Source organism: Leuresthes tenuis, unplaced genomic scaffold (assembly GCF_036924035.1).
Source record: "Leuresthes tenuis unplaced genomic scaffold, fLeuTen1.0.hap1 SCAF_6, whole genome shotgun sequence".
Lineage (NCBI taxonomy): Eukaryota > Metazoa > Chordata > Actinopteri > Atheriniformes > Atherinopsidae > Leuresthes > Leuresthes tenuis.
Window position 1 is genome coordinate 18,851,326 of NW_027325360.1, and position 17,055 is coordinate 18,868,380.

The window sequence follows — 17,055 nt, forward strand, 5'->3', positions numbered from 1 at the left end:
TCACCAGCTTCTCACATAGCAACAGCTCTTCCCATCAGCTCTTTGATCATGCCCTGAGTCTGAGTCAGAGCTATAAGGACCTGCATATTTTCTGTATGTTAATTGAATCAAAGGAATGTAAAATGTAGTATTTAAATGGAGAAATTGAAACCATTCTAAAGACAATATTAAAAAACAAGAGCAGTTCAAGGCTGAATTACACTCTTAAGGCTTAACGAATCACTCCAGCATCCGAATCTGAATCTACAGCAAAGGGTGATCACGTCTTAGTTCACACGAGGAGGTCTCTCCTCTTGTCAACCCCGAATCTTCTCATTCCAACAGGTGGTGTGCTTCAGGACAGCCGTGGATACAGCAGAACCATATCTTGTGACTCAGAGAGCATCATCAGCTGATATGGTTGACGTTAATGGTAGGTTTGTGATTCTTAAGTCGTTTTAGAGCGTGCTAAGTGTCCACCCGCAGAGGGACTTGATTTTGCTTCATTCTTTTTGTGTCAACAGTGCTGTTCTTCAGTGTGCTGCAGTTTGGACTGACTCTGAGTTTTCCAGTCGTCAGAGGTCAGGAACGTCGTCTTTTGTTTCGAACCTTTCTTGTGATTTAAGAACAAGTTTTATCCAAGATGTCTGTCCTGCATTATGTTGCAGGTGCAACCATTCAGCTCTTCTACTGCACGATGGCAGGATGTGCTGGGAATGTAACCAGAGTGTTTTGCGGCAATGAGCCCCTTCCTATCAGTACTGTGATCTCCACGTGTTCAGGCCCTCCACCACCAAATACAGTCTGTCAACAGCACGGCCGTGCGTTTGTATCTATCCCTACAAAGGCTTGGTGTGACTTCGAAGGGGAAAGTCAATATGTGGAGACAAAGAAATGTGACGGTATTAAAAGTTTTTGCTTGCTAAATTTTCTTGCAGTCGTTTGCACCTTTTCCGAAGCCATGTTTGGGCTAAAGAGTTTCTTTCCATGGCCACACAGAAATGACAGAGTGCACATGATCTTCTCTGTTGATATAAAGCGTTTTCATGCTTTTATGCTGTAGCTTACAGCTGCTCGCATATAAAAACAGTTCAGACCAAATAAAAAACACTCGAAATACACGTTACATCCCTAAGAAGTGAGAAACTCAGACTGAATTGGGCTTGAATGAGGCTGACAGATGAAGGCACAAAGCTGGGCCAAGCTCACTTGGACCTGAATATAAGTCTGTGATATCTGTATACTCGAGGTAAATAACTGTGTTGCTTATGCAGTGAGTGCGGGCTTTTTAGTAGACCTGTCACTATAGTCCTTTTCTTTTTTTTCCCCATTGTTGATCTTATTGGGTTAAAGTGAATGTTAGTAATTATGACAATCCGAGATGATGTATCTAAGCGTTTCTGTGAGTTTGTTCTTCAGTTCTTCTATGGTTTGGCCATCAACGCCCAGCGTATCTGTGTACAATGGGAAGACCTCAGATGAAATGACCTCATGGGACTCCCACAGAAATAGTCCAGGTGGAATATAGCTTACCACTGATTCTGACCACCAGTCGTCGAACAGTCAGAACTGAAATAAGACTAAGGATTAAGCGTGGATTTATGTCCTTCTGAAGAAGCTCTTGTCCTCGCAAACAGTGGGGTCGCGCCTTGTTAAAAGCACCTGAGAAGTCGACCCTCAAAGACCAACTCAATATGTGTTTTGGCCTTGGGTGGTAAATGCACACTGGAGAGGATCTGTGTTCCCAGATATTTCATTCTGCTCGCTTGCCATTCATTCACTCGTGGTGGTACAAATATCTGCCCACTAGGTGGCACTGTTGCACCACTGGACGCTACCACGAGCTGATGACTGTCTCAGCTGAAATCATTGTGCTTGTTGCAAAAAGCAATACAAAAAGCATTTGCTGTCAAATTGAAGGCTCAGCTTATATTTATTTTTATTGAAATATGCTCAGCAAGCTGATGGCAAACTGGCAGAGGACTACCAAAGTAGCCGGATAATGTGTAATGTAATTTATGTTTTGATGTCTAACAGCACTTTGTAACATTTCTCTTCTTTCCTCACCCAGACTTGACCCCCGAGTGTAATTTTACTCTTGGTAAGAATTTTCTTCAGATACATACCTGTTGTTGTTTTCACTGACCATTCACTGAAGTTTTCCTCCTGCCCTCAAGCCACCACTCCGCCAAAGGATGAGCATCAATGGAAGATTGTCTGGATTGTATCAGGTCAGTCCTGATCCCCTTCTGGTGTCATGCTTTTCACGCTTCTCTTTTTCTCTTTAAACTAGCATCTTTTTCAATGAAGCGTTTGTTGCATTTGAGAAAGTCTTGCTTTCTGCTGCTAACTGACTTATTTTTATGATTCTATTATCTTTCCACTTGCTTCGCCGAGGGCCTGAATATTCTTTCAAAGTCTGACAGTCGGGTAAGATCTGAACTTTAGGTGTTCCATTTATAATTGTTGCACTTTAATTCTATTAATCCTTTGTTCCTGCAGGCCTACTTGTGATAGGACTTATAGCCATAATAGGTTTGCTAGCATATCGTTACATGATGAGATCAAACGGAGACCCTGTCCAGCAGGAAACCAGGTTACTGAACTATGTAATCATTCATCGATACATTGAAGTATTTCAACATGTACATTATTCTAACTATTATGGACTCATTTCAGGGATTCTGATGTTAATATACCTCTAAGACCAGTCCAACCCTCCGGAGTCAGTGAAAGGTCAGTAAACATTACGGTTCAATACAGACATAACATGTAAAAGTCCGCATTGATGATAGCTTCTCTTATGTTTAGGGACACCGATGCTGGTGGTGAACTGGAAAACAGCAGCTCCTCTTAACATGGCCATGGAGAGAAACCTTAAATATCTTATTTGGATTTTGAATGAATGAATGAATTTATTTCAGACATTTACCACAAAAGTGATTGGTAAACAGTATTTATAAAAAGAACAATCCCAAACAACATTTACATTAATTAATTGATGCAAATTGTCTGAGAGGGGGTATGAAGAAGTTAAACTTATTTATTCATACCCCTTATCCCTCTAATTGCCCTTATAGTAACCTTTCTGTTTGATTTCTATGCATTTATCCAAAAATTCACAATAAGAGAAAATAATAATTGAATTATTTATAAAATAAATGCATATATACACATAAATATACATATATACATACATGTACCAAACTGGATTCAAACCTACAGAACAACAACCCCACAGCAGGCCCTTGTGAGACAACCAAACCTAAATACACATTCACACCCTTGTACATCAGCACTCAGAGTACAGAGACCCTCCCCAAACCTCCAATCACGTGTGCCACAACCCGACACCACAGTCCTTCTGCCAGGCCCCCTCACCATTCCCAACCCTGCACCCCACAGTGCCAGGAGGAGGAAAAAGTCCCTGAGACCCCCGCGAACCAGCCCGGGAGTGAAGTGCAGACACCACATCACCACAGGCATCTGAGTCCCCTGCACCAATGCTGGAGAGCCAGCCCAGGTGCACCCGACCCCCCGACAGTCACCAAGACCTCCCAACCCCCCGGCTGCAGTCCACCCACCCCCAGAGCGGGCTGGGGGCGCCCACCCAGCCGACCCCAGGGAGCAGCCGACCCCAGGGACAAGCCGAACCCAGCCAAGGAGCAGAACCGTCCCAGCAACTGCAGAGAGGGGCGGAAGACACCCGCGCCAAGTCCCCAGCACCAGTACAGAAGACCCAGATACCCATGGCAGCACCGCCAGACCTTCACACCACTGACTGAAATGCACATTCTCTTCATGGTGGTTCGAACTCTTAAGGTTCTGAAGTTAAGGTTTTCCCTGTAATCATAGCCCCTCACTCTAATCTATTTTGTCTTTTTAAAAATTCGCTTCCTGTCCACAAATCTTTTTTTTCTTCCCTTTTTTTTTTTAAACCCTTTTAAAACCCTGTCCACAAATCTTAAACCAGCAGCTGGGCATCTGGGTGTGCTATGAGGAAGACTAGACTGCCGTCCTACCATATCGACTTAGAAGGCACCTCTTAATGTTTGCATGTATTGTGTGAAATGTGTCTATAGTTTCGGTCAAAGGATCCTCACTGACTCTCGCTTCTTGTTCAGGAAATTATGCTGATGCGTTTTTTTCTTTGGTTTGGTTTTATCTGATTCATTTCCTCAACTCATGTAGTATGATGACAGTAGAAATAAAATCTTTCTGCTTTGCTGTTTCAACCTTTCATTTTTTTGTGATCAAATTCTCTTTTATTGAGCTTTGAAGAATCCTTAATGTACCAAAAGGTTAAAATAATAATAGTGATAATAAGCCAAAATTGCCAATAACTTAGAAATACATTTGACTGGGGCTAATTGTAACATGTAACACTTCTCATCCTGGTTTCCAGTCCTCTCCTTTAACACAGCTTCTTACAAACTTGGGAGCCAGAGTAAGGTCTTAAACCCTCATAAAGGACTTTTCAGTGTGATCCAGAGACCACAGACTCTTTCAGCCACTGCCTCCCAACTCCTGACCTTCCTAAAAGAGAATCTGTGACATTTACTCTAAACAGTTGTTACTGTTTTATATATATATATATATAATAACATGCATTATCTTTACTGACATTGATTGTTATAAATCTATTTCGCCTGTTGGAGCAGTAGTTGATTCATTACTCCCATTAAGGTAATGAAGTTGAAGCGAACTTTGCTCGGCCTGCAGAGAGCAGCATGGAGTCTGCATTTCCTTCTTTTTCCCACAGTAGTTTAATGAGAGGCAGGGCAGGAACACTGAGGGCACACTGGCTCGCTGCTGCACTCAGCAGAGGAGACACCTCAGCGTGCGCAGGCAGTCTGCGGTGGAGAAAAGTACAGGCAATCGCAGTGAGCCCTTTTCATTTCTGTTGCGGCTCGTCTGCTGGATGTGAAGGATTTCTGTGAACACTGCTGCAGCCACTCAGGAAGAAAGAAAGCGAAAAAAAAGAAACTACCAAACGACTGAGAAGACGATTACTGTGAGTTGGACTCAGCCTGCGAAACGCTGTCGATATTTGTCAGGTTTTATATATATACATATACATATATAAATGACAGAATGAATACTTCCACTATAGGAGACAGCTGACGCGTTAAGGTCTACTGTCACGTGTCGTGACAGGTGTAGAAATCTCAGGTGTGCTTAAACTGAGTCGGATCATCCAGCTGTTCAGCCTCTGGTCAGATACTCGGTGCTCTGGTTTATTCATGAAGCTGCGTTTCTCTGCAAGGCTTAAAGTTGATGGATGGTCAGATTATTAGGGGGTCATATGTCTGTCCAAAAATGTTTAGCGGTAATGACGGTGTTTCGTTTTGAATGGAGGGTGACAGGTTGAGGGTTTGCTTCTTTCGCTCTCAACCCCTAACCTTCACACTCAATTCTTGCTGATGTTGTTATTCAGATGAAGCCAGTTTGCACCAGTGTAGGTGCTGAGGAGTCACTTGTGATTTTCGTGTGTCAGATACATAGACTTTTTGCTGCTGCTTCCTATTTATGATGAAGTATTCTTGTTGTTGGAGAGAAACAGACAGTTTGACAGGGAAACGAGGTAAGCTTCAGGTTGTGTAACAGTGGATGAGGAAATATATCTCCAAATGCTGATGTTCCACTCATGTAATGACACTGATGTGTAACACTTGACAATGAAAAGTCTCAGAAACTTTAGAGCTGCGTAAAGTCTGGTGCTAAATGTCCTTTGGGGGGTTTTCTGTTTTCCAACCTGAGAGTCTGTTTGTATCGTTGCTGCCACACTGGCCTGGGCCTCAGGATCTGTCACTTTATCACTGCTCTTTACAGTACGCTGCTACATTTCTTTGCTGGTAACTGGGTGCCAGTCTCTCCACAGCTCTCTGCACTTTGTTCTATACCACCAGCAAAACATTTCTGGACTGGACTGTGGCAGTCATGAAACAGAAACAGCACCACCGGCCCCAAGGAAAAGAACGGACAGCAGGTTAAGTGGGATGTTATGCTGAGAAACTGAGAGCTGCTCAGCATGCAGGGAAGCTGTTTTCTTTTGTTGCAAGCTCAACAACAGCAGTAACAATGAATGAGCAACACTTTGTTCCAGTGACAGTCCAGCTCTTGAACTTGTGATTATGTTAAATGACTTTAAATAGAATTGTAAATTATGGGGTCATTTGGGTCCATTGTGAAGTCTTTGCTTGGCTTTGCAAAGGGCCAAATAGCCTGCCATGTTAAATGTATCTTGGACTTGTGCTTTAGAACAGTGCAGATACAGATAACAGTTTTTATTTTGGAAAAAAGTGGGAGGCATTGATGATTGTAAAAAATGAATCCTGAGTTGTTTAAAGCCGAGTTATTGGGCCAAGGCAATTCCTTACTCAGGAATATGAGTGTATTTACCTTTATGAAGTCCCTGCATCTCCCTAATTTGCCTAAGAGGCAGTGAAGCTGGTCCAGGTTGGTCAGATTGCTGCACAGGATTTTTGAAAGGGAAAACAACTCATGCAAATTCCCTGCTTTCTCCTCAGAGGTAACACCTGAGCTCCCATTCTGTGCTACCTGCTGCCCTTCCCCAGCTATGCTTCTTGTCACAGTGAGAGGCATTATGTGATGCAAAGTGGCACGTTTATTGTATGACTCTCAGCAATTTTCTCTTCTTTGGGTTTTGCTGTGGTTCAAGAGTATCTCTCTTAATTAGTGGTTACGCTCTAAAGCTGACTCGAACTGCAGGTATTCATCAGTAACTCATAGGAAAGAGCAGCGTTCTCAGACCAGCTGTGGCATATCTTTGCCTGATGTGTTCACTTCATGTGAAGAGAAAGCACAACAATTAGCAGCTGTTGGGCTTTTAGTGTAGTCTTGTGATTTTGGGTCAAAGAGCACTCTATGTACTGTGCTTGTTCTGCGCCATGGGATCCTCGTAGTGATAGGATCAAAATAACAGCCATATGAGCCTCATTAAGACAGTTATATAAGTCAGCAGCTCTCCCATGCCTGATAATGGCTTGACTGACCAATGTGCCTAGTGTCCACACAGGGGTGTGGTCCCATGTCGGGTCTTGTTATATTCATTATGCTGTGATAAAAGAAATGCCTCACAGTGTTGTGACAGCGAAATCTGCCACTTCATAAAGTTTGTGTGTGTCTAGTGTGAACTCACTTCTTAGTGTAGCTTATGTCAGAGGATCCTCATTCTTGTCCTCAGTTACAGTCTGTGAAAATGTGCTGAATACCAGCTGCAGTGAGCTGAAAAGAGTGTTGTTTTTCTTTCCCAGGTTATTCAGCAGCTCTTTTTCTGGTTTCTTTTCTCAACCCACGTGTATTTGATTTAATTTATATCATAATGGTAAGCAATTACTCTTACTCAAACAGTATGTGATATGGATGACATTTGCACAGTTTCCAGGTTCTGACAATGTTATTTGACTTTGCTGTTGCACACTGATAAGACAGTGCCAGGCTTTTGTTGTGGTTACTAATGATTACTTATTGTTTAAGGTAGGGCTGTTTTGTTTAACAAGTTAATGAATTCACCATTTAGCATAAAATGTCAAACGAGCGAGCAAATTTTGAAGAAGTAAAGAACTTGTCTTTATAATCTGAATATATCTGATTCTTTAGATTCTGACAGATTTGATCTAATATACTTTAAAATAACTGTTATTTATGCTGTTTACTGAGTGAGACATACACATAAGTACACATTTCTAAATGTAGCTTATTATATAAAGTCAAAATGAGCCCTCTCAAAACTATCAGTTGTGGTCAGAATCTGTGTGTTATCATAACTCACATCTCTGGTGATTTGACTATTACTATGTACTGTAACCAGCCTGTTGAGTCTGCGTTAAAATCCTCTTTCTAATATTTTAAAGACACTTTCAAATGCACTCCAGCACTGGTGTGGATCAGAATGTGGATCCGCTACTGATCTGATGATTTTTTTAGGCTCCTGACCTCTGTGGAGTTGTAAGCAGTATTGTTGCTCTATCTAAGCACAGTGTGCACTGTTCTCTGTTTCTGTTATCTGTTTTATTGTCCTCATTCATTGGCCAGGCTCCATCCATGTCAGCACATACCACATACTACTCCAGCTGCCATTAGCACTCAGTCAGGAGTCAGGACTTAGTAATTACCACACTTTTTAATTGTTTGTACTGTGATATATATTGATCTAGATTGTGCCATCTCCTTTACTACTGCACAAGAACTGCATGAAAGTTACAGGTTCATTGTAAGAATTGGCATATGCTGCAAAAAGATAACAATAAAGTCTCTGGAGTGACAGAAGTATAGATTTTGCATCCAGATCACAGCCTCAGAAATCATCCAGGTAAAGGCAGTTTACCTTTATTCAGTTGTTGGTTGTTTTCTGGTCAGCTTTTCTTGTATGTAAACGTGTTAACACACCTACATGATGTGGGGAATGGAATCCCTCTGCATGTATACGCAACAGACTCAGATGGGCCGAAGTTCTATCATTTATCAGTAAGGATCATCTATCGTCTATCAGTAAAGCAAATTTAATATTGCTTAATCCCCCCAAAAAGCTGTGCTAATTCACATATTTTTCTGTTTCTTTTGTCAGACGGCTTAATGCACCATTAATGAAATTGTCATTGGAAATAAACCCATTACGACGACTTGTCAACTTGCAGTCACTTAAAGAGTCTGTCACTCTTCTCTAATAAAATCCTGATTTTATATCCGCAACATCACCTGACAAAAATCATCAGTCAAGTAACTTAAAGACGTCTGTGTAGTGAATTTGGCTATGCTACATGTATGGTGATCTCCCTCAGAGAAAGTGGGAAGAGGCAGAATCACACAGTCCATAGGGTTGCAGGATCAGACATAATTAATAATTCGATTTTACCCCTTTGCAAGTCTAATGAGACGAACTGAATGGCAGAGTCCATCTGCAGCTGTAGCTCGACTCCACTGTGAATGTAACCATCCAGAGTGAAACATGTAAAGTAAGTACTTAAAGGGGCGTTCCTCTGAAAAATGTCTTTAAATCTTTTTTCTTTGGTTTTGTTGAAATCTCATCTTGGAAGAGGAACAAAATCGCCTCTTATTCACAGCTTTATTGCATTTCCAGGTGACCATCACTCACCTCCAGTGGCCTCTAAAGCCAGTGTTATACTTTGGACATAAGGCATGTCATGGCTGTCTCTGTACCCTCCAATGTTCTGTTACTCTCCAGTGGTGCAGGGAAACTGCCCTGATTTAAAGTAGTCTTTCTGCTACGTTGGATTTCTTCATTTAATTTTGTACGCAGAAAGAATTGTTAACCTTTGGAGGACTGTTCACAAACATCAATGTCAGGGTCGCTTTAAAATCCTCTTCATTTGCTCTGTGGCAGCTGAGCATGGATGCAAAACGTCCCAGTTTTATCTGTGTGATCTTAACGACATCCAAAGTGGAGTCCCCCCCCCTCCCCAGCCATACAGCACGTCGGCTCCAGCTCTTGAGAGGGTGAAAGAACATTCTCGAAGGAAGCCAGCAGAGATGATTGGTTCCTAATTGTTCTGCACTGCATAACGGTTGGCTGGTTTGAGGCTGCTGACAGAGCGATAGGTTGGCAGTCTTGCAGGAATTCAGATTATTCGGAGGTTGTGATGTTTGTTGTTGTTGTTTTGGCCCTGGTGGGTCCCCCATGGCCCCCTCCCTCTTTCCTGGTAATGACGAAGTTTGCAGAGGCCCACTAAGGGAACCCTAGAGTGAGACAGCGGGAGGGAGAGATGAAAAATGAAAATGAAGACAAATAAGTAGGAGAAACAGTGAAGGAATGCGGATATTAGACAGAATGAAATTCCTCCTCTTTTCCGTAGCAACCTGTGATCCCCTCATACCCATTTGACTGACCTCTTATTATCATATTGTCATTTCTGGTTACAGTAATATTTCTACATACTAAACCTCCCAATCTCCCTTGTGATTTAAAGGTGTTCAAGAGCCTTTAGACTCCAGTGTGATGCAGAGTATAACTCTGTCTCTCACTGTCTCTGTGCTATGGGCTATTACATTAGGAGTTTGCATCGAAGTGACTGGTGTCTAAGCATAAAAATGCCTGCTGTAAGTCCTTCTCGCAGAATGTCACAGAGAGTGTTGTGCTGGCTGTGTTGGAGCAGCTTCTGTGTCCTCAGAAAACATGGTCTCTGTTTTCTTTCCGTATACCCTCCATTATGTTTCGCTCTCCCCCTCCATTCCCTCAGCTGAATCATGTGACTCTCTGGACACAGAGGGTGACCTCCGTCTCACTGCTTCCCATGCAGAGTGGAACCAGAGTGAGATGCTCTCTGAATTACAAATACACACACTGAGTTCTCTCTCTAGGTTTCCGGTTAGTCATCTTTGAAAATGAAATACATCCATTTTTTGCTGTAGGTCTTGCAGTTATACTGCTACCCCCCCCCCCCCCCCCCATCACACACTTATAATTGTGACTTATAAATAAGATATATAAGGTGTCTGATAAAACTTGGACTCGTGGTCCTGTTGTGCCACTGACTGCATTAAACATGAGAGGATTGATTCTTTACAGCTATCACAACTTTTACATAACTGTTTCATGTTGTCAGTCGCTTCCTCTGTGTTTCCCTTTTTTTTCTTTTTTTTTTGCTCACTTCACATCTGAGGTTGAGTCACAGCCTGTCTGTCAGAGTGATGATGGCAACAAACACCCCTGTGAATGGTGTTGTGAAATATGGAGCAAAACACAGCAAAAGCAATGTTGTGCAATGTTGGCCAGTTTATCCAGTTTCTGCTATGCTTGTTGCTGTTTTTTGCTCCTCCTCTGCCTGCCTCTCTCTATGTCCGCAGGAGAAATTCTTTAAACATTCAGGAGATGAACTGATATGATTTCGTGTTGGTAGAGGACTACTTGCCATTTGTTTAACATTTCCATTTATTACACAGACTTTTTGCATGGGTGGTGGAGGAAGGGGCCGGCATATTCCATGTTAATTTCTTAAACTAATGACCATTAAGAAGTCATAACTCATCCCGTAGAACTGTTTTACATGCCTGATCTAACTAAGCCAAATATGTGATCACACTTATAGACCAAATGTGTTTAGTCTAGAAAATTAGTTATTGCTGCCTGATATGATATACATATAGCACTTCTTTAGAAAGCTGGAATCTTTCTAAATTTATTAGTGCACTTATTTCATTGCATTCATGCTGGGCATGGTGTGGAGATATTTAGTCTTTTTGCACAGTGAACAGAGTTTTCATAAAGAATTAAATCAAGAGAAAAACTGAATATGTTCCCTCCATTTTCTAGGGCTTGGAAAGGGATGAGAACAGTTAAGTTGATGAAGCCGATCCTCTTCATGCCGAGCTAAGCCGACTGCACATGCATCTTCTTGATTGTATCCATCCAAATCCAGATCTCTGTGCTTATCTGACATCTCAGTCTGGGATTGTGGGGGTCATGGCAGCCCTGCAGACCGGTTCAGAGCGCCCTGCATTGCTGCTCTGCTATTGATTCTCCATTATGTCTCCAGTCTGCTGCAGTAATCTAATAGTATCTGGGGACAAAAACAAAGCAAAGCAAAAAGGGAACTTATGTGTGATGTCTGTGTTCTGATCACAGAACCTGTGGGAGCCTCCTTGACTTAACAACTCTCAGCACCGGTGTCATTGTCAAATGGTTTCAACAGGGTTTTGCTTCTCAATGGGAAATTGTTCCATTTTTGTCACATGAATTTCATCAGAATTTCCGATTTTGTATGGATATATGACTTTAAATTTACCTCAGCTGCTAAGAAACAGTTGAGACTAATTAGGTTTACATAATTATCATACCAGACAGCCCACGTCTGCTCTCAGCAACATATTCTCCTTGATAGGACTGCTTGATTAGGCAGAGCTGCTATTTGACTTCCACAGGGACTGACTGGCATCCTTGGCAATAACCCTGAAACCATGGAGGAGATATGGCATGAGAACCAGTGTTTGATCTGTGCTCAAGTGTGTTTGTGTGAAGGCTGATATAGTTTCTGACAAGGAAGAGGGAGGGACAAATGAGAATCGAGTCCTCGCTACACTGAGAGACTTACATGGGGAAGAGGTTAGTAAGCAGAGTTTATTCTTACAGAACCTGTTGTGAGCCAAACACAACATATTTTGAAAGGAAAGCACAATGCATAAGTCTTAGCCAAGTCTGGATTTAGGTGTGTTTGCCACAACTGTTTGCATCTGTAAGAGTTTTACAGTTTTACTGAACGGTGTCTTTGTCTAAGTGCAGTATTTGCAGTATCTGTTTGTCAGGGTCTGGACCCAATGTGTCATTTTCCTCATTGCCTTAAAATGTCCCCCGCTGTGCCAGCAGGGACACCGTAGCTCTAACTAACATAGAAGCACACCAACAAAACTAAACGCAACTCAAGACCCTCTACAGAAAGGTTTTTCATTTATATTTAGACATTTGAGCACAGTCTTCATTTTATTGATCAGTCGGATAATTTGATCCATTTGGTTCTCATCCAGACCTCCAACAGTCACTGCGTGGCACCATCTGCTACAGCCATTGATTTGACAGGTGGATTTATTTCTGGGTTCCGTTAATGTAATTTAATCTTTTTTTCTGGCTGTGTGACAGTGTTCTTGTGTTCCCTTGTTCTCCTCCTTGTTTCCAATGTGGCAGCGGTGTTTGCTAAGGGAGCGAATGACAGCAGTAAGACACGGCTGATTAGAATCATCCATCTATCCGTCTGTTTTCATCCGTGCGTCCATCCATCTGTCTGCCTCCCTTTTGTTGAGAGGTGAACAAGAGACCTGCTGTTGTCCACTGCAGCTGCGGGCCTCTCGTAGATTGCTCTGGAAACAGTCTGTTAGAGCAGCAGCTGGCTTGAATGGGGTCAGGTGAGAGGGGGAGAGAGATCCACACAATTCATTTTGACACTGACACTTGGGTTTGGGGCAAGCTGAGAGGCAGACAGGCCCACGGGCTCATTAACATTCCTCAGCTTTAGGGCACACAGCTACTATATGTAGTACTGACTCAGGTGGATCAATACCTCATTACACAGATTGGCTTCTACTGACACTGCTAATGATCGATAGCAGGATTTTAAAACGTCTCGTCTGTTTTGATTGAAGCTGAGAAACAAGTTTTGTGTGAGTGTTAACATACTTACGTTCCTTCAGGAGCGGCAGGGTTTTATTTAAAGGTGATAGAAGATGCCTAGTCCCCAAACAGAGACAAATTGCTTTGTGCCTCCAGCCAAAATAAGCGTTGTTGTGTTTATAGCAACAGAAAGCTGGTGCACAGATAAGGCCTGTGTCTGAAGATAAGAGCTCACGGTGTCGGCTTCATTCTTTTAATATCTGTGAGCACGTTTTCACATAAAAGCACATATCTTTGTATGAAGACTATTTTTATCAAAGCTGCAACATACAGTATATAGAAAGTGATATACCGGTACATAAACATAGTTGTGTATGGTGGTAAGATTCTCAAAGTTAGCTGTTTGATTCTTACTGCAGTATATACTGCTCTTAAGGGGCAGCTGGTCACAGAACAGTTGAATGGAGGGCACATGATCATGTGCACTGGTGAAGCTGAAAGTCATTGTGCAACATTCAAGGTTCTGGGACCTGCAGGTGCATTTATATGCAGGTGGCATGGTGACTGCAGGCTTGTCAGAGCTTGTCAGACAAAGTCCGAATTTTGCAGGTGTCTCAGCTATGATTTCTCCGGTTTCAACCTTTTTTTTGCCAGCTTGCTCAAACAGATACAGAGGCACAGCGTCATTGTCTTATGTCATTCTGTCTTATGTCATTCTGTCTTATTTTCCCTGCGAGGAATAAGACAGAGTGACAGGGAGCGGTACAGTGAAACACATATGCAGAAATAAGAGCGACTGGAGTGCTGTCACGCTGGAAGGGCTATTTTATGGTTTCAGTTGTGCACTGGCTTTTAGCCCCAGGGCTTTATCTCATTCCCATGCACTCTGTAGCTCTGCTCTTCAATGAGGTACAAGCACTTTTTAAAATGTCATATGCAGACTGTGGTTTGTGAGCTGCTGAAGTGACAAGCAGGAAAGTATTGCTGTACCAAAACAAGTCTTTAATAAGAAGATGTCACACAAACATGTCCTGAATCATGAGTGACTGTCAAAGCAAAATTGCCTCTCTTGTCAGGCAGTGTTTAACTGGAATGATGTCATAAAAATGGCCTTCAACTGAAAGGCATACAAGTTTATCACAGTTAATTAGGCTCTTTTTGCCTGTGGATGTATCCCCTCTTGTTTTCAGCTTGTCATTATCTTAACTTTGAAGCTGCTTTGTTTCTTTGCCCTGGGTCTTTCTTACATAATGGTAACTCTTTGTGCACCCACTCTCTTGCAGAGGGTCCCCTGATGATTGCTCAAGCTGATAATAAAAAGCTGTCGCCCTGATTGCTGTTTGTCAGGCACGGCTTATCATAAAGCAAGGTAAGTTTATGCCCCTGAGCAAATTAGATTTTATTTGAGGTTATGAAACAAGGACCAATAATCTTTTAACTACATTATGGCAAGTTAGCGACTTATTCTATTATGTTGTGCCCCGTTTTTTTAGATGTCAACCACAGCTGAAAATGGCACGGGAGGGCCTCGGAGTACAGGCAGAGAGAAAACGTACAAAAAGGTAAAGCGGACAAGAGTCTCACTACATTTGGTTTGATTTCCCTGTTATGATTTCCCTGTTATGGATATGAACCTAGTCCCATAACATTTATTTTTGAATGCTGCTGCTTTGAGCCAAAAGGAGTCCAAAAGGACTTTATTTCTGAGTCACTTGAGTGCTTTAAATGTCCTTCTGCTGCAGCACATAATGTCCTGACCCCTGTTAGGGCCGGCTGCCAGAAATCAGTCAAGTGCTGGTCAAACTTGTTTTCCTTTACTTTTTCTTTTTCTTTTTTAAATTGTAGACGTCACTGGGTATGGCAGCATGTCTTAAGATGTAACCATTAGGCTCTCTGTAGTACAGTGGCTGGCTTTGTTCAGGTTGGGACTAAAGAGTCAGAAGTATTTTTGTGGTGGCTACACACCTAACAGCAATACTGGCATGCTTGTTTCCAAGCCTGTAAAGGCTGTTGTAAGTTTCAAAATGGAAATTTGTAAATGATTTTGCACCGATGTAGCCATATTAAACAGAATGTATGAATGGTCTTTGTTGTTTGAGTTTGGCGCTGTTTATTTAGTCACACATTGAAATTGATATTTTACGCATGAGCTTTAACTCTGCTAATGATTGAGAAGAAACTATGCATTTGTGAAGAGTAGCTGTAAAAGCAGGATTGCTCCTCCTCTATGTACCTTTGTTATTTTCCATATTTTCATTAAACAGTGAGTGTGTAATTGGCCACAGTGACGGTGTGCTGCAGCCAAACTAATGTGATGTTTTTTCTTTCATTTTCCCGTCAAGACCACGTCATCGGCCTTGAAGGGAGCCATTCAGCTCGGCATTGGCTACACAGTGGGCAACCTCACCTCCAAGCCGGACAGAGACGTGCTTATGCAAGACTTCTATGTGGTGGAGAGTGTCTTTCTGCCCAGGTTAGGACCACACAGTGTAAAGCCCTTCAGATACACATTCATACTTACGCATACAGCTTCTGTGTGCAGCAACACATCTTCTATGATGTATACATTTCAGAAAGAAACACCTTGTCACCATGTGAGTTATTTGTGTACTGGATGTTTGCACATTGTCATTATAATGACAGCCAGACCTCTGCATAAGCTCAAGGTTATTTAGCTGCTGCAGCTTGTGAATCAGAGAGCTGCTTCATAAAACAGATCATGTGTAGGTGGTAATAGGCGGTGTCAGTTTAGTGAAAGACTGGACACTACAATCTAAATGGTACCTTTTTGTCTGCTCAATTGTTTCATCACTGGGCCTTGTGCTTAAAAAGATTAAAATAATCTTTTGTTAATTATGCTCAGTGGAAACTGCAGCCACTGAAAGGCCAATCCAAAGAAATGATGCCTCTGCTACAGACTGCCTTTATCATTATTTATCTAGAAATTTTTTCTTGTCTAAGTCATGATGCAGGGATATAACTGTTCTGGTGGATTATCCTTCCAAGAACTGTGAAATCAGCTTACTGTGTACCTCTTACCGCCGCAGTGCACAGCATACGTCGTCAGTGTGTGGCCACGCTGTCCTCAGACTGTCTCCACAATTACATCATCAGCTTAAAGAAACATTTTATATGATCCAAAGCAGACCCAGGAATTCTTTGAAAGTGTAACGTGTAAGTCGCATATTTTTACACAGATGTTTGTATCTGACACATACTTTATGTGTATTTACAACTGATTTGGAGCAGTGATTCAAAAGCTTTTTAAACAAATTGACTTAGACAGTCTGTCAGCTGAGCTCACTGGCACCGGCTGTCATAGTTTAAACCTGTTAATTTGATTCTAAAAGTTCATTTTCATGCACTTGAACAGTCTGTGTAATGCAAATGTTTCATTTGTTCCACTTAGCATGCATGGTTCACCCATGTATTTCTTGCAAGTAGCAAAATATTATAACAGTAATTGCATCCGTCTACTCCATTTCTTCATCAATTTAGTTATTCCACCTTTTGTATTATTTTCTATCTATTGCTATAAAAATATCATTACTTTACTTTTGGCATTACAAAAGCCAACTTAACTGAAATATGAGATTCCCAGCTCCACCCAGCTCAGCTGGCATGAGATGGAGGAAATTGGACTGAGAAATGTCTTTGTTTTGTTCACCTGGGTGACTGAAACTCAGCGATCATCTGGCAATTTGAAGGTCATTGTTTGATCCCTGGTTTCACCAGACCTCATGTTACCTGCCCTTGGGCAAGACACACTGAATCCCACTTTGCCTCTTACTACGTCCATCAGTGTGTGATAGAGGCCCTATGCATAAGCCCTGTGCAGCCCGTAATACTGTATAAACTAAGCAGTGCTTTATGAGTGTTTTGTGTGTGTGTGTGAATTGTTTAATGTGGCTTGTTGTGTAAGGGCACTTTAAATGGTCAGCTAGACTAGACTCTTGGCCAAATATATCCATCATCCAATGCTGTCTTTAACTCTG

The 17,055-nt window shown here is 42.0% G+C and overlaps 1 protein-coding gene and 1 long non-coding RNA gene across 4 annotated transcripts in view; both read left to right on the top strand.

Moving 5' to 3' along the window:
• The first annotated feature begins 2,177 nt into the window (after positions 1-2,177).
• Positions 2,178-3,874, top strand: LOC140309166 (uncharacterized). Its single transcript, XR_011916357.1, has 3 exons — positions 2,178-2,575; positions 2,659-2,715; positions 2,791-3,874. It is a non-coding gene; the product is annotated as an uncharacterized lncRNA (long non-coding RNA).
• An 898-nt stretch (positions 3,875-4,772) lies between these two features.
• Positions 4,773-17,055, top strand: part of pip5k1bb (phosphatidylinositol-4-phosphate 5-kinase, type I, beta b) — a 32,355-nt gene continuing 20,072 nt past the window's right edge. For all 3 annotated transcript variants that reach the window (XM_072388061.1, XM_072388062.1, XM_072388063.1), the window contains exons 1-4: positions 4,773-4,993; positions 14,344-14,429; positions 14,554-14,622; positions 15,403-15,533. In XM_072388061.1, the coding sequence (XP_072244162.1) occupies positions 14,554-14,622; positions 15,403-15,533 (200 nt within the window). In that variant the 5' untranslated portion in view covers positions 4,773-4,993; positions 14,344-14,429. The remainder of the gene's footprint in view (positions 4,994-14,343; positions 14,430-14,553; positions 14,623-15,402; positions 15,534-17,055) is intronic.